We start from the raw sequence: 23,675 nt of genomic DNA, 5'->3' as shown, positions 1-23,675 counted from the left end.
CACACCTCTCTCATCACAAGAGCTGAGTGTGGAAAAAGGAAGTAGTTAAAAATAAATCTCTGCTCTCTTGACATGAAAATAAGACGCAAATAGGGTAGCTGTAGTTTCTTTCATTTTAGTTGGAACTCAGGCTTTACATCTACTGCTTTTAAAGGTGGCCCGTTACTTGATATGTAATGAACATGAACACTCGGTTTTTAAATGTTAATAATCCAGTGCCAAACAAATGTGATCAGTATATCCCAGTAAAACAGTCACTTTTTCTCAAGCTTTAGATCCTGTTGCCATTTATACTTGCTCCACTGTAGTCTAAAACTAACTGTATGCTAATATTTATTTTTATATAGAATGTACTGCATGTCACCACCAGGGAATTTCCGTCATTCAGCTGCAGTCTTCAGGGGTCAACACGACAGATAGTCTTTCTCCATCTCACCCTATCCCTAGCATCCTGCTCTGTCACACCATACCTCTCCATGTCTTCCTTCACTACTTGATCTTCCTCTTTTCCTCTTGCCTGGCAGCTCTATCTTCAACATCCTTTGTCCAGCATACCCAGTATCCTTCCTCTGCACATATCTACGCCCCTCCAACTTTGACTCAAAACCGCTCAACTTAAGCTTTTTACCTCTGATATATTCATTTCTAAAAGGGAACAATGAAGCCAATAAGCTACTCAACTGATTGAGTGGTCAGTTTTTACAGTCAATTACACATCTCTACCGCTAGATGGCGTCGATGACACAGAATCGTCCTTACTGAGAACGCGGAAGTGTCTTAAAATTGTTGTATCTGAGCCTCCGTAGACCAAACCTACTCTTTGGAGATAAATATACACTTAAGTTACTCTTACGCTCTGTCCTGCATACACATCTATTGCAAGGTAAGCGGTTTAATATTACCGGAGAATTAACGGAATTGTATAGCTGTCTAGTGTGTCGTCAGCGGGGATCCATCATTTGGGAAACTAGCTCCGGTGGCTAGGTGCTAGCTCTGGTAGCTAGGTAAACAGGCAGTGTGCCATATGCCTGTTTTTATCCAGAACAGTTTAGATGGATTTTATTGAGGTTTGGCTACACTTAACTGCACTTAACTGCAGTGGCCGAGCATACAGTGGCTCTTTGTGTTTACCAAAAACCTCCGGATGTTTACCTGACAGCTTTGTCTTGTTGTTGACCGCAGAGCTCGTACCATGGCTTTGACTGGAAGATGACCTGCAGCCCGAGCTTATGACTGACAGATTCTGCCGTTCACCAGGTCACATTTGAGGTGTGTTTTGTTGTCATTGTGCTCGAGCCACTTATACTGACGAGTATTTTCGTTTAATAGCTCAGTGTTGTGATTTCGCCCTGCAGGTTCCACACAGGGTGACCCATGCTTTCTGATGAGCTTGACTCCAAACCAGAGGTAAGCTTTCCATCATTTTCGCTCTCCGAAGTGAGACCACTTTGTGGTGCAGGGATCTGTTAAATAACACACGAGATTCATCCTTTTTTTTTCTTTTTTTTTATTGTTGTGCCTCTTCTCCTTTCCCCTCACTCAGCTGCTGGTGCAGTTTGTGCAGAACGCGTCCATCCCATTGGTGCAGGGTCTGGAGGACTCGGAGTCCAAACACTGCTGCCTGCCTCTGCTGGCCCCTGCTGAGAGCTCCCTGTGCACCCACCTGGAGCTCACAGGTGAGCACATACTCACTTCTGTTGTCCCGTCCACTATTGGGCAGAGTAGTGATATTCGTGCCACATCTTTCATTACTCTTTCGTTTTTGGGTTTGTTTTTTTTCATTGTCTAGTAATATTACTACCAGAGCCCTACCTTGTTATGGAGACAGGCGTTTACTCTAGGAAAGCTGGACAGGCGTAGAAGGTCCCTAACCCATCAGCAGGATTGGTATCTGCTCCTTTGTGGAAGGAACAGGATGAATACTGCCAGAGCTACAAACTGACCTCCAGCAGGCCACTGGTGTGAATGTCTCTGATTGTCTCTAAACAATCACAAACAGACTTCATGAGGGTGGCCTGAGGGCCTGGTGTGCTCTAGTAGGCCCTGTGCTCACTGCCTGGCACCATTGATATATCATTAGCACGTCTCTGGAAGGACACACAGACATCTAGAGCTTAGCCAATGACACCCTGACTGCCTTTAGGTATTGGGATGAAATCATTGGATTGTCAGACCCTATGCTGGTGCAGCAGGTCCTGGGATCCTCCTGGTGCACAACAGTGCCTGGCCTTATGTGATGAAGGTATGCAGGCAGTCTCATTCCTTTAACTGCCCCCCACACTTGCTGGACCAAAATCCAATAGAATACCTCTGGTTTCACCTCAGACTGTCCTAAAGCTCAGTGATGCCTTGGTCCTAAACTGGGAGAAGGTCTCCCCCAAGACACATCCTGTCATCTCATTGGGAGCATACCCCAACGTTGTCAGGCATACATACATGCACATGGCCATACAAACTACCGAGTACCATTTTGAGTTGCTGTAATGGAATTTTTCAAAATGGAATAGCGTGCTGCATCTTTGTTTTAGTTTGATTTTCAGGTAGTCTTTGAATTCAGCCCTTTGTAGGTTTATAATTTTCATTTCCATCAAACGATGCGGCATCCTTTTTGTTCCTAAACACATTACCCAGTCAACACCAGTATAGATATCCAGCACTTTTTTCCCTCCACTGATGTGTTTTCAAGTGTTCTTTTATTTTTATTTTATTTTTTTTTAGCAGTGTATATACACACCAACATTGATACATGTACCTGCACAATTTCTGTTAAACTGATACACCAGTCACAGCTTTAGTCATAGATTCTTGTTCTTTAATAGAAGATGATGATGATGATGAAGATTAGAAGACAAAAGATACCTAACCAACAATCTCTGCCATTTCCCATCTGTGTCATTTAGAAAGAAAATGTAAGTGTAATTGTCTGTAGTGAGTGATGGTTGCAGCGCTGAGCACTTACTGAATCATATACGAGTGTATATGAGTGGCACTGGCTACAGCCGGCCTTTGTGTGTGGAATAGTCACATAAATACGCGCGCCACATTGTTAAATTCAAATGCACTAGTTTGTGAGAAAACATGAAATTTGTTGCTAATTAAAATTTTTGTCACATGAAAATTAGGTTTTAGAAGACCCTTGGCAATAAGAACAGTTCTTCACAGCATTCCGACTGTTTTCATAATATCTCTATCCCTTCAGATTTGCACTGGTGCATTTAACCGTCTATATTTGAAACCTGGAAAGCCTTCCACGGCTGTTGAAAAAGACGGTAAATCATCTCTAAGAAAAGAAAGAAAAGCGCTTGCTAGAGATACTTCAATTTGGAAGAACAGATATTCTTTGTGACACAATGTGCCTACAATTTATTTTTATTTTTTATTAATCTACTTTGAATAAGAGGGCAGATCTAAGAGAGCAGACAGCACTGATTGTAAATGAAGGCATATTTGCATATTGCATTCAGTGTTGCTTATTTTGTGCCTTCTTGAAGTCTCATACACACACTGAATACATTTAGTTATTTTAAATCAGTATTTGAGATGTGCCTTGTTTATAGTATGTTCATGTCTGCTAGTTTATATTCGTGCTATTAAATCAGTACACTGCACTTGTCATATCTGCGTAAACAGCTCACTGATTATTTACTGTATGATATTACTTTACAGTAAATGTGTTTTCAATTTGACCCAATAACTGATTTCCTCCCCCAGATGGAGGCCTAAGCCACGAGCCTGAGAGTTCCCCCTCCCTGACAGAGTTTGGAGGCGTGTCAGAGCAAAGCTCATTAGTAGTCCAGACGCACTCTCACCCACGGGCCTCACCAAGCCCTCCGCCCATCCTCCATGACTTACAGCAGTCAGACAACACTTCCTACGTCCTGCTGAACCTTGCGAAAGGTAAACAAACATTAAAGGGACGTCGTTTGTCTCTGCAAAAGTCTGAATTACGTTTTTGCCACACTTGGCATCCATGTTCTTTAGTTCAAATTCGTGAATTTGTTTTTGTGACTCATGATTTCTTCCTCTGCAGGACAGCAAAGTAACGTTAATCCTTTAGTTCTACACTCACTGGCCACTTTGTTAGGAACACCTGTTCTACTGCTTGTTAACACAAATATTTAATCATCCAATCACATGGCAGTACCTCAGTGCATTTGGGCATGTGAGCATGATCAAGATAACCTGCTGGTGTTCAAACAGAGCAACACAATGGAGAAGAAAGGATAAGCGACTTTGAATGTGGCATGGTTGTTAGTGCCAGCCAGGCTGATCTCAGTATTTCAGAACCTGCTGATTTGCTGGGATTTTTCCCGCAAAACCTTTTCCAGTGTTTACAGAGAATGGTTTGAAAATAAGAAAATATCCACCAAGCAGGAGATCTCTGGGTGAAAATGCCTTGTTGATGTCAAAGGTCAGAGAAGAATGTCCAGACTGCTTCGATCAGATATCAATAGCTTTAATAATCACTCGTTGCAGCCAAGAGCAGAAGAGCATCTCTGAAAGCAAAACCTGTTGAACCTTGAATCAGATGGGCTACAGCAGCAGAAGACCGCACTAGGTATCACATTTGTCAGCTAAGAACAGGAAAACAAGTTTGCAGTTCATGCAGCCTCACCCAAATTGGACAGTAGAAGATTAGAAAAGTGTTGCCTGGTCATATGAGTCTTGATTTCTGCAGCGACATTCAAATAGTAGGGTGAGAATTTGGAGAAAATAACATGAAAGCATGTGTCCATCCTGCTTTGTAACAGTGGTTCAGCCTAGTAGTGCTGGTGTAATGGAGTGGAGGATATTTTGGCCCCTTAGTACCATTTAAGCATCATTTAAGCTCCACAGCCCGCCTGAGTATTGTTGCTAATCACGTCCATCCCTTTATGACCACAGTGTAGCCATCATCTGATTCCAGGAGGATAACGCACCGTGTCACAAAGCTCAGATCATCTCAAACAGCTTTCTTGAACCTGACGATGAGTTCACTGTACTCGAATGACCTCCACAGTCACCATCTCTCAAACCAGCAGAGCATCGCCGGGATGTGGTCAAACAGGAGATTTGTAATCTGCAGAAGCTGTGTGATGCTGTCATGTCAATATGGACCAAAATCTCCGATGAACGTTTCCAACACTTTAATGAATCTGTGCCATGAAGAATTAAGACAGATCTGAATCAAAAAGTGGGTCCAACAAGGTGTACCTAATAAAGTGTCCAATCAGTATATATCTCATTTCCATTCTATATTTAAAAAAAGTGATATTACTGTTAATTGACAAGAAAAGTTTGATATAAAAAGTCTAAATCCCGTCTTGTGTCTGCACTTTCTGTCTTCTGATTCCACACACAGCGCCAAAAAGAAATGGGGTGACACATTTTCATTCAAAAAAGAAAAAATATTTTGGCTTGAAGAAATGAGCCTTGGCAGGCACGTTCTCTTGGTTCATCAGGCCTTGGCAGGAGAGTCAAAGAATTAATTTTGGTCTCCTCACATACACCTTTTGTGCAGCGCACTGTGTTCTGTCTGTGATTCAGTGAGACGTGATGGAGAGACTTTTCACTGGACAGAATTACTTGTTTATTACCTGTGCTCAGTCCCTGAAGAAAGGATTGTCATGTTTTCTTATATTTCTATTTGGGTGTGTGTTGAAAACTTCCTCTCGCTTGCTTTGAAATAAAACGGCAACATTAAAAGTTGCCGAGCAGCATTGGAAGAACAATAATAAATAAGGAGAAGTGACCTAGAGCACCACAGAGATATACTGCAGGTGTCTTCTATTTCAGTGACTCTCATCCTCCCCTTTTTCTTTTGTTTCCCCCCTGTCAGGCATTACAGCCTCCTCAGAGTCCCTGATCTTTGCCGCAGATGGCGCCGGGGATGATGAAGATGAGGGGGTCCCATCGGGGGACTACGGGATAGATGGCAGCGCTCCCTGGTATCTGCGGGTACAGGAGCTGGCACACGACAGCTTGATCGCCGCCACACGGGCTCAGCTAGCGAAGGATGCCAAGGCCAGCCAGGACGCCAGAGCTGCAAGTGTCACGAACGGTAAAGAATTCTTTCAGGGATCTTTTACACCTTAAAGTTATGTCAAATATGCTCTTTTTGAAACGACATTAAAACAACACTCATTGGATGTGAGCGCTGCTACTGGTGTGTGCTCTGTAGGCAGCTATTTGAGATTTAACATCAAGTTTGAGAATAAAACTGGGGGGAAAAAATCAAGAAGTAACGGCTGTGTAGAGGAAGCGGCGTATATTTTGGTAGCAGGCATCAAAGACAGAAGAGAAATGAGGTCAGTGAAGAGATGAAAACGTGGTGTAATCAGCTCTGACTAAAACTGGGTCCCAAAATTCTGCTCTCGAGTCTCCCAATCAAAAGGAATTTGTAGCTTTGTCTTTGACTGATGTACAAGTGCGACTGCAGATATTTAGTAGCGCTGTAAATGTCACAATATAATAAAGCAGTGATCAGTATCCAGCTCCTGTGGTTATGTTATGTCGCTGATGATTTAATGTGCATTTAGTAAAAAATTGGGGTGGCGGGAGGTCAGGCCTGGGGACACACGTGTGATCAAGCCATTAGGAAGATGTTATATTGCAGAAAATAAAAATAGCTGATGGTTCTGAAATATTGTGTTTGCTTTATTGCCAAGAGTTATATAAGTAAATCGATATCACTCATGTCTGCACAGTAAATATAAGCGAAGAACAGGAGCCACTTAGATGTGCACAAAGAGAAGAAGTGGGAGGGACAGAGGCTCGATGCTTCAGATTATATCTTGTTTGTTAAACCTGGTTCAGAAACCAAAGTGTAAATCTGCCAGCAAGCGCGGTTATAGTCAGGAAACTGTTTAATAGCTGTTAACCAAAACCTGTTACTGTATATTTATCAACTCCTTTTCAATACAGCATTCGTTAAGCTGTCATAAAAAAGTCCGTGGTGGCCTTTTGAGTCTCAGCGGTCACAGAATCCAGTGTGACAACAGCTGCTGGCTGTAGCCTCATGTTTCCCCTCTTCTTTTCAACTTTCTACCATCTGTTTGAAAGTAATGCCGACGCTACACTTAGAAAAATCTCTACATGGCTATTAAATGCTAGTCCGGGTCTCGCAAGCTCAAACTGCTTTGATCGTCGACTTGTTTACCGTCCTCTCCCGCATGACGTCTCGACCTGTTGCTTATTTAGCGGCGTCTGTCCACACATTTATCTTATCTTACTGTAAAGCCTCTGCTCTGATCTGAAACAGACGCTCCACAGTGCTGCTGACCCGCACCAGGAGTCAGGACTACATCGCAAACCATTTTAAGTTGCCTCCACAGGCTGCCTGTTAGATAAAGCATTTACCCATGACATTTAAGGCTCTATGACTCCTAGCTACATCTCTGATCTTTGAACCCCCCACTTCTGAGTCGAATTGCAGCTGGAGGTCCATGTTGAAAAGTGATATGGGAGTGTAAGAAGTTTACTTCATATCTCTGCCCAGCCCCGGGTTTGTTTCCTCCCAACCTGACCTGACCGGGATTTATTTTACACGTTTGTGACGATGTGCACAAACAAATCAAGTGGTAACTAGAAGGCATTATTGTTCGTGCTGTGTTTTTTTTTTGTGTTGAAAATATATTTTGTTTAGGTAAAATGGAAAAGCTGTCAAGTGTCTTAAAATCTGCACTTTGTCTCTTAAAAGTGGTTATGTTACTCTGTGCCTTCTTCTTTACTTACAGGTTTTCACATAGTCCAGTTTAGGTTCAGCTACACTCTTTTAATACAGCTGACATTTCTCAGCACAGTTATCTTTGACTTTGTTGTATTTGTATCAAGATCAAGCGAGAGCAGCTAGTAATTCAGCCGTGTGAAACAAGCCCTTCAAGGCCACCCTCCCCTTCTTTGGATTGACAGATCCTCAGCAAGATTAATTGCTTTGGCACCTTCATCACCTAATGCCAGGGTCTTTAAGCTGCTAATTGATCAGTACAGGAAGCAGGCAGCGTGTTGCACAACACTGGTTTCTTCTCCTGCTTCAGATTCTGGCTGTAAATGTGACTCAGGATCAGGGACAGCTGGCTAGCGCATGTCCTCGGATCTTTGAGGCTGATAGCAACAGGAGTTTCTCCAGCTGTCTCCTGGCTAGAAGTCAAAGTCAAGCGGGGGGTTTATCAGACATATGGGGGTAGTTTGATCCACAGTACTCACTTGGGAGGGGAGAAGGGCAAAATCACTGAGTCTAGTGGGGGTTTGTGATGCAGGAAGGCAGCGCAGGGGCTCTGAATCTACTGCATCTAAACCCAACTTCCATCAGATTAGATTAGTTTCTTTCAGCAGCAGGATATCAGTTATAGGTGCTTTACAGCAGACACCAGCACAGACTAAACTGTAGCAGATAAAAGCGAGGAGTGTGGTCGGGTTAAATGGGACTGATTTCATTCATCTCTGAGTTTTCTTTTGGTTGTAAGTCTCAGTCAGTAACCAGTGATTAGCTTTTATAGAGGTATGCTCCAGAGGCCGGGGACACTCTTGCTGCTGGATTGTTTACTGCATCACCTCGCTCACTTTCCTCTTCCGGTTGCCTAGGTGACCACACACACAGTCTGATAGCAGACGGGGACAAACGAGACCTGTCTGCCAGAACGAGCCGCCCCCTCTCCAAGCAGATGCGCTGCTCGTTTGAGGGCTGCTGCAAGACGTTCACCTGGCCCGCTCATTTCAAATATCACCTCAAAACACACAGGTAACACATCGCACAGACAGCACGGGGGGATTGTGCCTTATCCAGCAGTGGTTCAAGCATAGGGGATGTTGCTCAAGTGCGCAAATTCTGATAATGCGGAAAATAATACATGGTTGTTGATGTACACATTTCATTACACACAGGAATGCGTGCACCAACTGTGAAATGTGTTAATAGAAAATTACATGCCTGTAATATCTGTAAAGTATAGATACAAGTCAGACAAAAAAATTCAAGCAGCTAATGTAGACACCAGAAAGTCATACTCTGTAAGCTAGAGCATTAAGTTGTAATGCTGAGCAATCAAGTCCTCCTGAATTTCTTTAGTTTCTGCAACTTTAATCTTCATGTTTTAGTATAAGATTTGGTGTAAGATGTGTAACAGGCTGCTCTCCAGACACGTTCTTCCCTCCTGGAGTACCCTCAAGGGCAGGGTGAGCTCGATCTTCAAGCTATTCTGTGTGATGTTTTTCAAGTACAAAAGGCACTAGGTTTGTTCAGCAGTTGTAAAATGTAAGCTGGAGGTGTTGGCTTTAAACTGCACAGGTGTTTTACAGCCACAATGAAAGGAGTAATGGCAGCTCAGGAAAAGGTTCCTGCTTTATTTGTTGAGGAGGCAGAGAGACTGTGCAGGGAGCAGAAAGCACTGCTGTGCAACAGGAGTTTCTCCAGCTGTATGGCAGGAGCTCTGTTAACACCAGCGTAGCAGATCTGTTTGAGGCTACCCCGTCTGACCTTGTGGCGGGCTTTAACCAACGAAGCATGTGCACGAGAGACGTCGAGGTTTGTTTGTCATGTTATCTCGGCTCGCAGGAATGACCGGATGTTCAGGTGCGGCGCAGAAGGCTGCGGGAAGAGTTTCTACGTGCTGCAGAGGCTGCAGGTTCACATGAGGACTCACAACGGCGAGAAGCCCTTCATTTGCAAGGAGACAAACTGTGGCAAGAGGTTCACCACTGCTGGAAACTTGAAGAACCACAGACGCACACACACAGGTGGGGAAAGCAGGACAGACCCCTGCATTTAAAAGCCCAAACGTCCCGGAAGCAACAACTAACTAAGGCCATTCGACTCTGCTCATTTAATGCTTCCTTGGCAGAGTCGATGCTGGAGATTTGAAGAGTCAGCAGCACTGGCGCCTCCATTTCACTGCTGCAATCAGTAACACTACTCTGTCATATTTTATTTAGGGTGGCATTAAGGTTTCTGATGGCGCGCTCCACAGTCAGTTAGGTGACCTGTGCTTAGTTTCCGCCTGTATATCTGGAAGAATGAGCCGTAGCTGACTTATCTGGGTTATTTTTGTCGTTGCGGCTTTCAGAAACAACAAAGCTGCAGTTTTTTGTAATTTCCAGTGCGTCGGGGCCATTCAGCGCATCCCTTTGAAAGCATTCGCATCTGATACCTTCTGCAAAAATAAGAGTTTAATTGGGTCTTTGTAATGCGGAGGTAAACAATATGTATATTTGTGGTGGGTGGCTGCTTTCAGGAGAGAAGCCTTTTCTGTGTGAAGCAGATGGCTGTGGGCGATCCTTTGCAGAGTATTCCAGTCTACGAAAACACATGCTCGTGCATTCTGGTGAGTGGGACAAGTTCACAGCTGCGCAGCAGTGCGCTCCTTTGTAATTAGTGCGCTACAGATAAAGTGTAAAGTAGTGCGCCTTGTAGATGGCGTCCTGCAGCAGTTCAGAAGAAGAATAAAGTTTTGCTTGGTGTCTGTGTGCGTACTTCCCAGGTGAGAAGCCTCATGTGTGTGGGATCTGTGGGAAGACTTTCTCTCAGTCCGGCAGCAGAAACGTCCACATGAGGAAGAGACACGGAGAGGAGGGACTCAGTAGTGAAAGCAGAGACACAGGTCTTTCTCCCTTTGTCTGTCTTACTCACTCACTCACACACACACACTCACACACACACACACCCACACCCACCCACCCAGTGTGGTGGGTGGATATGCTAATCCTTGGATTATGTAGCTTCAAGCTGCCCATACATTTTAAAGTCTGCATAGAGATGGTGTTGCTTTAATTTACATTTAGGAACATTTCTTGAATTGTTAATGACTTCTAGCACTTAAAAATGTATCATTCACATTTATTCTTCAGGCCCAGTAGCTGAATTGTTTTAGAATGCACATAGGTTCAAAAAAGAAAAAGCAGAGACAGCAAAACGCTGCTGCAGGGGAAAAAAAAAAAAACGAAGCCTGTTGGGCTTTTTGTGATGGGGTCAGATCCTCTAAGAAGTCTTTAATCACCAAGTTAAAATAACATCTTGCTTTATTGAAATGCATTCACCTTATAAATTGCTGAGATAATTGAGTGAATATATAAGGTTAATCTTCCAATACAGCCGAGGCAAATTTACACAGAGTCACTCCTGTCTCTATTCTCGGTATCGTTTTCAGTACCTTTCAGATTAAAAGGATCGTTCACTGAGCTTTTCACATTCCAGCATCTGGAACAATTGAACAAAATAAGCTTAAATTCATTTTTAGCATGAAACAATGACAGCAGACAGCACATTTGCCTCCTTGTCACATCTCTGTAGCAGCAGGGAAGCACAGCAGCTGAATCACCGCAGAGGAAACGCTGCCAAAGCTCTAATTATAAACAGCAGATTTATTCGGGTCAGCCTCCCCAAAGAGGCCAGTCTTTTGTAAAAGCAGTGCAAAGGAAGATGCAGTTGCACAACAGCCTGGTAGTTTCTGTTATTTATACATGACAAGAGGTACTGGATTAATTATTAAATTGAGTGTGAATAACTAGAATAAGCAAAGAAAAATCAACATTTATACAGAATGCATTCTAGAAATCTAGATTTCAAGTTTTTATCAATTATTTTTTAACTTCAGAGCATCATTTTCTAACCAGCACTGGCCTGTGTTGATCACACTGAGGCTGCAGGTTGAATCCTGGTTTCTATAAAGATGACGGATTACTCTAAATGTGCTCTCTTGTGTGAGGTTTGGGAAAAACAAAAAGTTTGATGTCTGTGTGCAACTGACAGGAGAGGCTCTGACACAAAGCAGCCTGCTGGAGGCAGACGGTGAGAATGGAGACGGTATGGTCACCATGACAACAACTGTGGAACCCATGAATCTTCACCATGCCATGCTGAGATCACCAGGTAGGCGTTTGAACAAGTATGACAGGAAAAAAAGCAGTTCATAAAGAGTGGATTTAAAAGAAAAAACACCTAACACATCTGACAATGTTGTAGCTCTGCAGTAAACTCTCATTTGGTGAAGCTCATAATGTTCTGTTAATGTCAGGGATGCTGAGTCAACTTGTGGTGTCACTAATGTCCCATTAAGTGTTTTTCAGGGAATGAGTCTTTTGATAACGGCGGTTACACTCAGGCTGTGCAGACTTGTGTTTGCTCGAGTTGTCATGTCTCTGAAATTTCACATTTAGGCTGTTTCCAGCAGTTCAGCTGGTACTCTTTGCGTTGTACCTGTTAAGTAAATAACATTAAAAACAAATTTGTAAATAACATCGATAAACTCATGCTGGTAATAATAAATTCACTAGTGTAGCACTGCTGCTTGCATATTAGTTTTGTTTAGAGTGGTCGCCCACCTCTCAGGTTTTGTTTTTTGTTTTTTTTAACCAATCAGCCATAAAATGCTGATGTGGCATTGTCATCATCCCGCAGCACAGGTGGGTGGTATGGACACGATTACTCAAGAACAAGGCAACATGGGATTTTGAAATTCATACCATAGGTGCATCTACTACAAATCTTGGACAAGTTTTAAGTTTAATGACCTTGACCTCAAGATCAAGGTCAGAGGTTAAGCTTTCAGAAAATCATCTGAACGCGATAACTCAAGCAGTTATAACACTGGTGGCTGCCAGTATATTTTTTTTTTAACTTGGCAAACGAGAAAAGACTGCGATTCAAGCACCTGTGTAAATGGTTATGGGACTGTGTTGATGACATAGTTCACATAAGCAATGACCAAAGTGTCAGTGCCAACCACAGCTTTCAGCTGTTTATCCAAAATATAAGAGCTTGTTCCATCCTTCTGCGGAAGGAGCTTGAATTTATGCGACAGACACTCTCTGCTTTAAAGATCAGACTTAACACTATTTTTGATAAACCTTATAGTTATGTCTGGATCAGGTGACCCTGAATCCTCCCTTAGTTACTTTGCAATAGGTCGAGGCTCCTGGGGGCTTCCCATAATGCACTGAGTGTTTCTTTTTCACTATGTTTATACACATCCTGCATTTAACCATTAGTTCTTATTCATCTCTGGATCTCTTTATTTGTCCGGTCTCTCTCCCCTGATCCCCAGCTAGTCACACAGATGACTCCCCCTCCCTGAGTCTGGTTCTACTTGAGGGTTGTTGTTTTTTTTACTTCCTTTACTAAAAGGGAGTTTTTCATTCTCGCTGTCTGATTTTTGGGGTTTTCTATTACTGAAGGCTCTTTATCTTACTATATAAAGTGCCTTGAGGTGACTATTGTTGTGATTTGGTGCGATATAAATAAAATTAAAATGATTTGAACATAAGAGCCAGGTGATGTAGTTCAGACGTGTGACTTGGAAGCCTGGAAACATCCCAGCTGCATACAACTATGTCCCGATTGCAGAAATTCCAGAACGGCTTCATCAGCACAAAGGCTGAAAGTGCTTGGTTTGATTTTACAATGTCTGCACCTTCATGTTATTTTAAATACATACAGGCTGAATAACATCTTCCCTTCTTTGAACTTTCCTTTGTGTTTGTGTAGGCTCTGCAGACTCTGTGGTAGTTCTCTCTCAACCGCATGAACTGGTGACCATGACAACGGAGGGCCATGCATATGGAGAAGATGTAGTTGCTCTGCTGTAGTCCACCATCACAACAAACATCATACACTGCGTGTTGCAGCAGCACTGGGCTGACTGCCACAGTGGACTACATATATAGACATGTATCTGTAAAAAGATGACTTTCAGACCTGTAGACCCTTGTAGATATTTGTAATTAGCAACCAGTGATGGTTTTATTTTGACAAGCGTGAAATGGCAAAGTTTGTACAAACATTTTTTTTCCTCGTGTTTTTGAGAACAAAGACTCCCAAAGAAATACTGAGACGGGTTTTGCTAGTTTATGAAACTATAATGACCAGGAATGCTTATGTGCTTCATCATTGTAAACACAAGTCTGAAATGCAGTGATGGTTGTTAATGAAAAATAAGCACCCCAAAACCTCAACGGCTGATAAGTTAAATTTAAATGTACCAGACACCCATTATAGCCATTATTCTTTTGACTAATAACGAAACACTTGACATTAAAAACCACTCAAGCACAGTTAATCAAATGCTGCATGTAAACGCTGGTATTACATGACTTAACATGCCAGGCCACTCTGTTTATCAGCCTTAGTAAAATAGAAAACATCTATCTCGAATAAATTCTATATCCACTAATCCCCAGAGGTGCATTAACAGAGTGTGTTATTGGTAAAATGTTTCATTCAGCCTCTTTAGCTTCACTTGTTCTCCGAGTAGGGCAATGCATTGCTCATACATAGCTCAATATATTAACACTTGAGAATAATTGCTTTTTAAAAGAAATTAAGAATTACTCATGAGGTTAGTTCTGCCCTTATAAAACCAACACCAGCTGTCTGCTGCTCTTAGATAAGGTAGTGCACATCACTTGAGTGTGGTTAGTGAGCACCACCTAAAATCAGCTTCTCGTTGTCAGTGTACGCTCCTCACTTCTCAGTGAATCTTCAGGTAGTGGAAGTGATCCAATGTAGCACCCAGTGCCCAGCTAGCCTCCACATTATTCACTTTCTTGGTTAGCTAAGGAGGGAAAAAAACAAAACACCAAATCACTCAAAGGATTTTTGTATTTACTGAAATAAAAAAGGTAATGGAGTTTTTCGTGCAAAAGTGCCTCTTTTCCTTTGTTTTATTAAAAAAGAATTGGCATTCTGCTTTAAAGACAAGTTTCTACTCAAAGTACTCCCAACTTTTTACAATATCTTTTTTTCCAAGGAGTCCACAGATCCCTTCAAACCATCGGTTGCCTGTGCTTCCTCTGCAGTCTAAAGGTCCTCAGAGACTGGGAAGGTTATCCCGCTGACAGATATAAAAGCAACCACTGTTTTTACAACCTGCAGGTCACACTGGCTTCCTCTGTGTGTCAGAGCTGAAGGTCTTTTATCTCATTTCCACTGATGCAATACTAGTGCAGAGACACTTTTCTTTTGGTGTTTTACATCTGATAGCATTATATAGTGAAAGTTGGGTAAATTAGAAAATGATCAAAGCAGACAGAATCTCATTGGTCAGTTTCTTACAGCAGCCCCAGCATTTTTGATGCCATTTCTGGACCCAGTAGTTTTCTCGAAAAGGTCTGGCCTATAGCTGGTGCCCCAAACAAGATTAAGCCTGTAGTGTTTACCTCTCAGCCGAAAAAGGCTGATTGAATATTGTCATCACTCTGCTGACGGGTACCACTGGCTGCCACCAGTGTTTCTTACATCTGCACTAAACCCGGCTGTGCTTGATTTTTCCTGCGTGGCTGTGTGGAGGTGTTAATATATGCTTTAGAATGTAAGTGCCATGAAACTATCAGAAAATAACATTTTTGGCCCAGTTCCCTGCTGTGGAAATGCACAGAGACCCTCCGAAGGTTCCCAGTCCCTGGGGAGGGTTCCCAAAATGCAACTCACCCTGCAATTTCTGGTAGCACACTTATCTGCTGTTTTCAGTGTACATAGTGAATTTTCAGATATAAAAAGGCAGGATGAGATATTACCATCTCTTCTTTTACTAATGTGTCAGGGCCTCTTTAAAGAAGGCCTGTGAAAATGCTATGAAGTGTAAGGAGCTATTTTAAACCTTTTTATTTGAAACATTGCTTGTGTCTTTTGATAGGTTTCCATCTTATGATTCATCTGCAAGTTTGAACTAAACAGCTCGAAACATAAATAGCTGAATTCATAAAGCCGCGCAGCCTTGTGAAAAATTGTTGCGTTGGGTGTACTGCTTCGTTTGCATCCTTATAACCAAGGCCAGAACCCTGTTAATTTTATTACACAATGCTGCCTCACCTGCAAAACAGTGTTCTCCTTAAAGCCAAAGCCATCCTTCAGTAGACAAGTGATGTAGGTCATGTCCATACACAGGAAAGGCTGGATGGGAGGGTACTTGGTCATCTTATTGCACACTAAGCAGAGAAAAGGATAAATAAGGCCTGTTAAGTGTTAGGAATAATCAGTCATCTGTATTCTGCTGAGGATGAGGGCAAGATTTCAGATAGAAATGAGCTCCATTGAGATGCACAGTGTGTCTCAAGTACAGGGAGCTGCAGATCTGTCATAGTAATGATGCATTCCTTCGCCCAGCTCACCCTCTTTGGCTCTCTTCTTGAAGTCTCTGACCTCCAGCATCCCTCCGTGGACCTCATCTGCAACGGAGGTGACTGAGGTCATCTTACTCACATTTAAAAATGCGACACCATTCATTACAAGAGCAGGTCTACATGTACATTTCCATAATACTAGTAATAGAGCTTGTGGCCTTTCAGCTTGGACTGGCAGAGAATAGCAATTTCTTTAATACCTACACACCTATAGCTCATCAAATCCCCTGAGACAGGTGCAAGTGACTCACATTTCCCTGCCTATGTCTAGTGCTGGAATGGGTAATAACACCCTGCTGGGTCTGTATAATTATATAAGGTGTGTACAAGGGGGTGTGCGTGTGTGTGTGTTCACTAACCGATAAGGCCCGCGTCCACAGCTCTGTCAAAGTAATAGGAGAATGCATAAAAAACATTGGTGTCTTCAAGCTCGTACGGCTGATGAATAATCCCCTTCACCACCTTAAGTACTTCCTGATAACAAAGCTTGTATCCTGTGTAACCTGGAGGGGAAAGAAAAACAGAGACAGCAGTATAAAGTCAGCATCTTATGTTCATTCAAGTAATCCAAGTATGCCCTCATATTTTTGCTCATATTGCTGCTAATATTTAAATTTCGTATCATGTATTTTGCTCAAAACTGACTGCAAACATCTGGTAACAGATAAGATCTTTTGCAAAAAGCAAGAAAAAAATCAATGGACATTTTTTAAGTTCTTTCTAGCAAACATTAGCTTTGGGTTACATCTGCTTACAGCTTGTTATAAGTAAATGGGATCATACCATCTGGGTCCCCGCTCACTTGATAGGTTAGACCTCCAAAGCTCCATTCATCCCTGAACTTCTTTGGCAGACAGGAACTTTTAAAAACCTGCCACTCCAACCCTGTGACAGCGCAGACACCACTTGTTTAAACTCCTGACTGGTTCAACAGCTTCACACAAGGTTACCGTGGTCAGACAATGACTCAAAAAAGAAAAAAACCTCAGACAGTCACTAACACAATTTTCTCTGAAGCACTTCAGTGATTCATCTCAGGGTATCTCAGGGCCAGAATCATTTATAACAGAAGACTACATCTCACAAAAATATCTTTCTTTACTTTTCTTTCTCGAGATTTGGAAAAGTTAAAAAAAGAAACCATTTGAACTGACCCACCTTCTTCTCAGTATCCATCAGTGACGTCAATGATGACACTGACACGGATAATGGCAAAGAAACACATTTAGTTCATGTACAGCACAGTACCTTCTGCACCCAGAGCTCCCAGTGTGGCCAGTCGTGCCGCCATCAGTCCATTTCCAAGATAGCTGCATGAAGTTAAAGAATTGTTACACACTTGGAAAACCAAGCAGGAACAGACTGTGCATGTAACAAATAAGTCATCCTGAAAAGAAGGCAAACAAATGGTGTTTGCCTGTTATTCACATCCTAATGACTAAACAGATACTAGACGTTTTCCTTCGTTGCCTTGTACTTGTGACATGTGCAATGACAATAAAGTTGAATTCTAGTCTATTCTAAACACAGATCCGAGTGAAGTTACAGAGTCAGCGTCAGGCTAATTTTAAATGTGAAAAAAGAAAATATAGAAATGATCTTGAATGTGAAATCAAGAAGCACTTTCTTATTCATTCACACTGAATTAAAATGGACAGTATTATGTCTTATGAAGCATACAATCGTTTCTGAAACAGTTACCTATGAGTGTACAATTCAAATGTTGAATTTAAGACATCAAACTTAGCAGTGTAGTCAGCAGCAGGAGCACTTTCAGTGGTTTTCTACAGTGGAATACAGAGAGCACAGAGGGTTACTATCACTAAAGGTTAGAGTTCAGACAAATTTCTCTCAAGTGTTCAAACAACTGACCCTCAGTTTGGGCAGGAAAGTGATTTGTGTTGATCCTCCTCCCAGATCCAATATTCCCACTGTCTTCCTGCTTTGTGCTTTCAGGTGACCTAAAAAAAAAAGTCACACTTTAATCCAGCAACCACAACACAGAGGACCGAATCAGTTACACCTGCGATGTTATCTTCAAAAGGCCTATTTGGCAACCATGTACAAGCCAAAGTATAAAATCGCTGGATCCTATCTGATAAAGATCAGAGCACTCCTGTAGGCAGGAAATTCATAGTCGGACACATTTAGCCTCTATTTGTGAACATGAGGTGTGATAACGCGATGACACCTTTAGATACAAAGTTAAACCTGGATATAAAGCACGAAAAAGAGGTACAAATATTTTACAGTTTAATGCAGTGTACTTGCCTGTTAGAAAGTTCAGCGATATCCAAGCCAGGAGTCCTACATTTACAAAATTAGCAGACAAGAAAAGCAAAAAAACAGAAACCTGTCATTTCAGGTGAAAACAAAGACCATTTAAGAAACTAATTTTGCAAATATAAAAGGCATGTAGTCCTATAAACGAGGCTGAAACGCTGACTAATCAATTACACAACAACACAACAGACAATAGTATTTTTACACCACATAATTACTGACTCTCATCTTTGTGGTAATATGCCATTTCATTTTCTTAAGTGTCATCACAAAACACTGCTGTAATCTTCAGCAATTTAGGTTCATGCCTGCAGTAAACAACCATTCTTTACAGAAACTGCACAGCACGCTAAAAGCAGGCAGACAGATCGCCGATGCCACCTGCAAAACACCTCAGAGGACAACAGCTGCCGTGATATCTGAGGGATGTGTTGCTTGTCGGGGCAGAGGGTGGGCAGACGTTACCTTCCTTTTTGCCGTTCATTATGCTGACGCCGTCGTCTGACACCAAAAAAGGAGATTCGTCAAACACGTGTTGAACCTGAGGAAAAGAGGGAGAGACGGGCGAGAGAAAGGGAGATTTGAGTGCAACTAGGAGCAAAGGAAAGCAACAGTGAGATGGCCTTAATGTTATCTACTGTAATGGTAGCTCATCCAGAGGTGCCCTCCGCTTGAAGGGATTAATTAATTCCCTTGGGGGGGATTAATAAAGTATCATTTATCATTCAAGGTGCCCCAGGGCTATCCGTTACTATCTTATCCCCTCCACAAGAGCCTTCCACACTAATCTCCTGCTCTCTGATAACAATACTTCCCCTCCTGTCTCTGTAATACCCGCCACAGCACTTTCCTTTTCTCCCTGCTGCTTTGTTGGATAATAGGTTGTGTTTTTTTTTTCACGATGGTGTCAGACATTGTAGCGCCAAACAACTCCCATATGATAAAGAACTGCACTCTACACAATGCTTGTATTGTGTAATCACCATCTCAGGCCTCTCAATAAGGTCTCACGTCTCAGTACGAGACAGTGCACTCTTACCTGGTCCAGAAGAGCCTGAGCTTTCTGTGCGGGCAGCAACCGAAGTCCAGCCGTGGCTCTGAGGACCAAAGGAGTTCTCTTCCACTCCACACGAGGCACCGTCCTCTTGGCTACCTTTAACAGCATCCTCACTGTTTGTCCAGCCTTTTAAACAGAAACAACAATCACCACAGAGCAGCCGAAAAGTCTACTGACCACAGAGTGACTGCTGAGAGCTGAGATGACACTTAGTGTTATGTCAGCTGGGCCTGACTTGTTTGTCATTTTGCATTTCTCACTTACTTTCATTTCTGGCAGCGGGAGTGTCTGAATGCAATGTAGAGTGCACCCTCCAACTCAATGCAACTGATCAGAGGAAACACTGAACTCACCGTTTCAGGGACGTCGGCATATGCCGACAAGCCAGGCTTTATGGAATGAAACATCTCATTGTCCAACACGGGGAGCTGCTCTGAAAGACACAAGAGCCACCCACGTCACATATAGAACCTCTTAAATGAATTTAGGAGGTATAAATCTGCTTAGTGTACATATAGCCATGTTTAAGATGAGACACGCTGACTTAAATCTGACCAAATAGGATTATTACTGAAATTACCTACGCACCTTGAAGTGAGCATTTATGGATTTAAAAGAACTGCAAGTATAGATATTCACTTCAGTTCACCTGAAGCGTGCTATTTAAGCTGCACAGCACTTCAGTTTTTTTAATACAGCACCAGAGGTCTCCCCGCTACTCTTTACATTGTGAGAAAAACCCTTAGAATATTTATACTAGGCATTCTGCAGGCAGCTTGTATTCGTTACATGTCACTCTTTCTGTAGTAAGCACATAACCGCCGCTAACCTGAGGAAATAAATAAATATGGTGACGAGAACAGGCTAACAGAGACACCTCTGGCCTATATTACCTAAGTCGCTCTGGATGAAGGTGTAGACATGAATGCGTGTCCCCGTGCTCCCTGCATCAAACATAACCGCGTAGAAGATGCGGCTGTGGTTCGCCGGCCGACTCAGACTGGGAAGGATCCAGGAGAAATCCAGGAAAGAGTTCCCGAGCTGGGCTTGGCTCAGCCCTGTGACAGCAAGCAGGGCCAGGAGGAGAAGCGGCACGGCAGGCTTCATCTTCATTCTGGAGGATGAAAAACAAACAGAGCTTAAATTGTTTTGAAGTGCTCCAGAACTGCTGCTGGCTAGTACTGGGAGATGTTAAATTACAGCGTGACAAGCTACAGAGTGGTAGGAAGCAATTAAGTGATTTACACCTACTGTGTTTGACCACACCCCGTCAGACTTTTCAACCAACCCCAGAGATAATATATCTCAACTTCCTTACCTGCTTAGTCAACTCCAGCAGAACATTTAAGAAACATCAAATTTTCACCCTGTTCAACTTAAATTGGTTGACTTTGATCCTGATGTTCAATCGATACATTTCTGGCAACTGGAGCAAGTCTCAACATCTTTTTACAGAAGTGCACAATTATGAAACCTTAAAAACTCAAATCAAGTGCTCCTGTAAGAAACCCTGCTGAGACAATGTTGCACTGATTGCAAAGAAATTTAACAGACCGGGGATATTTAACATCAGAAATTTTACTTCTTCTAAATGCAAATTTCACTTTTAAATTTCAGGGATTGTACATGTGCTATGATTTGGAGCAAGTTACCAAAATGAACACAGTAAAAAGAAATGCTCGTCTGTGAGTCTTTCAAAAGACAGCGTGAGGCAATTTTTATTTTTAGTCTCAATATCTGCTCTGAACATGGAAAAAAAAAAAATCAGACCAATCTCCATAGATTAAACATCACAACCAGTGTGCTTGCAAATTTGGCAAAATCATTTGCAATCACAACTTGGTTTTTTGATGTTACACTTCAGTGGGAATAAAGGCTAAAAAATAATCCAAAACTCATTTTTGTTTTAAAGTTGGCCTGAAATTGTGAATTGTGATAAACATAAAACAGGAAAGAAAAGCATGTAGAATGTTATATGTAATTTCAGATTGTAAGAGGAGCATACAAAATGTGTGTGTATACACACACACACACACACACACATATATATATATATATATATATATATATATATATATATATATATATATATATATATATATATATATATATATATATATATATATATATATATATATATATATATATATATATATATATATATATATATACATATATATATATATATATATATATATATATATATATATATATATATATATATATATATATATATATATATATATATATATATATATATATATATATATATATATATATATATATATATATATATATATATATATATATATATATATATATATATATATATATATATATATATATATATATATATATATATATATATATATATATATATATATATATATATATATATATATATATATATATATATATATATATATATATATATATATATATATATATATATATATATATATATATATATATATATATATATATATATATATATATATATATATATATATATATACATATATATATATATATATATATATATATATATATATATATACATATACATATATATATATATATATATATATATATATATATATATATATATATATATATATATATATATATATATATATATACATATATATATATATATATATATATATATATATATATATATATATATATATATATATATATATATATATATATATATATATATATATATATATATATATATATATATATATATATATATATATATATATATATATATATACATACATACATATATATATGTTATTGGTGCCAGATGGGTTAGTCTCAGTCTACTCTTCAGAAACTGCTGATCTACTGGTATTTTCCCATATGATCATCTTTAAAAGTTACAGAGAATGATCCGAATAAGAGGAAATATCCAATGAACGGCCGTTCTCTGGACAAAAATGTCAGAGAATTGCCAAACTGCTTGGAGCTGATAGGAAGGCAACAGTCAACTCAAATGCCCACTCGTTACGACCCATCAAACCTTGAAGCAGATGGGCAACAGCAGGAGAAGACCACACCAGATGCCACTCCTGTCAGCCAAGAATGTAAAACTGAGGCTACATCTCACACAGACTCACCAAGAATCAGACATGAAACAACCAAAGAATGACGTGTGGGATGTTTTCCTAGCACACTTTGGGCACCTTTACACCAAACCAGCATCATTTAAACACCACAGCCTACCTTAGTATTGTCACTGACCATACCCATCCCTTTGTGACCACAGTGTACTCATCTGGTTTCTTGAACATGCCAAGACAGGGAGTTCCCTGTACTCAAACGGCTTTCACACTCAGCAGACTTCAATTTAATAAAGCACATTTAGGATGTGGTGGAACAGGAACCGCAACTGTGGGGTGCTATCATGTCAATATGGACCAACATCTATTAGGAATGTTTCCAGCACCTTGATGAATCCGAGCCATGAAGAATTAAGGCAGATCTAAAGACAAAAGGGAGTCCAATCCGGTACTAGTAAGTGAAGTGGCCGGTAAGTGTATATAGTCCATATTAATATTTACAGGCTTGCTACACACAGCACATCAGTGTTTCAAGAAATCAAGCTCAGTTTGGAAGGGTATCCATTAGGCTGGTTAAGCTAGCAAGCAAAAGTAATAACGTGCATGTGTGATAGCCGGTAATGTTTTAAATAGTCTGCATTAACATTTACTGCCTTCCGTTTGAACATGCAGCGATAACGTTATCTCAACTTTCCAGTTTTCTTGTCTTACTTGTTAACACTACCCTGCGTACGACTGATAACTGAAGTTAGCCTGAAAGTTAACAGCGCTGACTCTTATTTAACACCTGGTAGCATTAGTTTTCGCCAACTATCGGATAACTCGCGTGACTGAAGTGTTGCAGAAAGCTAGCCAGTGAAGTTTGAGAACAAGCTAATGCCAAGCAGACGGCACTGCGGAATCATAAAAAAATATTAAAGCTTGAACAGGGAATTCTTAAAAAACATACAAGACAGCTAATTACACCACAGAGAATTAGCAGCTGCCTTACGAAACGCGAAAACACCACAGAGGCTCACCATGATGTCCGGCTAGCAGCACGCCGCTCACAGCTGACTCCCAGTGACGTCAGCGGCAGTGTTTTTGGTCTCGTGCTGAGCTCGCATAACAAACGCTGGCATGAAACAATAAACAGCTTGTTTGCTCTTTCCTGTGAATGGGAGGACGCCCAGTGCTTA

The 23,675-nt window shown here is 41.1% G+C and overlaps 2 protein-coding genes across 3 annotated transcripts; one reads left to right on the top strand and one right to left on the bottom strand.

Moving 5' to 3' along the window:
* The first annotated feature begins 744 nt into the window (after positions 1–744).
* Positions 745–14,612, top strand: znf410 (zinc finger protein 410). The gene is made up of 12 exons (XM_031755086.2): positions 745–883; positions 1,183–1,269; positions 1,356–1,407; positions 1,544–1,676; positions 3,712–3,897; positions 5,819–6,040; positions 8,563–8,719; positions 9,533–9,714; positions 10,209–10,298; positions 10,455–10,574; positions 11,723–11,842; positions 13,457–14,612. The coding sequence occupies exons 3-12, from the start codon at positions 1,375–1,377 to the stop codon at positions 13,555–13,557; spliced, it is 1,344 nt and encodes a 447-aa protein (XP_031610946.1). The 5' UTR covers positions 745–883; positions 1,183–1,269; positions 1,356–1,374; the 3' UTR covers positions 13,558–14,612.
* Positions 13,684–23,655, bottom strand: LOC116332227 (ectonucleoside triphosphate diphosphohydrolase 5-like). Of its 2 annotated transcripts, none has more exons than XM_039599498.1 (14): positions 23,517–23,655; positions 20,323–20,543; positions 19,783–19,862; positions 19,412–19,555; positions 18,838–18,913; positions 18,361–18,396; positions 17,962–18,050; positions 17,791–17,873; positions 17,338–17,399; positions 16,873–16,974; positions 16,449–16,592; positions 16,078–16,134; positions 15,779–15,894; positions 13,684–14,522 (listed from the first exon to the last, which is right to left on the bottom strand). In XM_039599498.1, exons 2-14 carry the CDS (start codon positions 20,540–20,542, stop codon positions 14,439–14,441), a joined length of 1,293 nt encoding a protein of 430 aa, XP_039455432.1. In that variant the 5' UTR covers position 20,543; positions 23,517–23,655; the 3' UTR covers positions 13,684–14,438. The 2 variants fall into 2 exon arrangements, with proteins under 2 accessions (XP_039455432.1, XP_031610947.2); XM_031755087.2 differs by lacking the exon at positions 23,517–23,655 and adding an exon at positions 22,661–23,417.
* Positions 23,656–23,675: the final 20 nt, after the last annotated feature.

Source organism: Oreochromis aureus, linkage group 15, assembly GCF_013358895.1.
Source record: "Oreochromis aureus strain Israel breed Guangdong linkage group 15, ZZ_aureus, whole genome shotgun sequence".
Taxonomy (NCBI): domain Eukaryota; kingdom Metazoa; phylum Chordata; class Actinopteri; order Cichliformes; family Cichlidae; genus Oreochromis; species Oreochromis aureus.
Note: the sequence above shows the minus strand (reverse complement) of the source record. Positions and strands in the feature narration are given on the sequence as shown.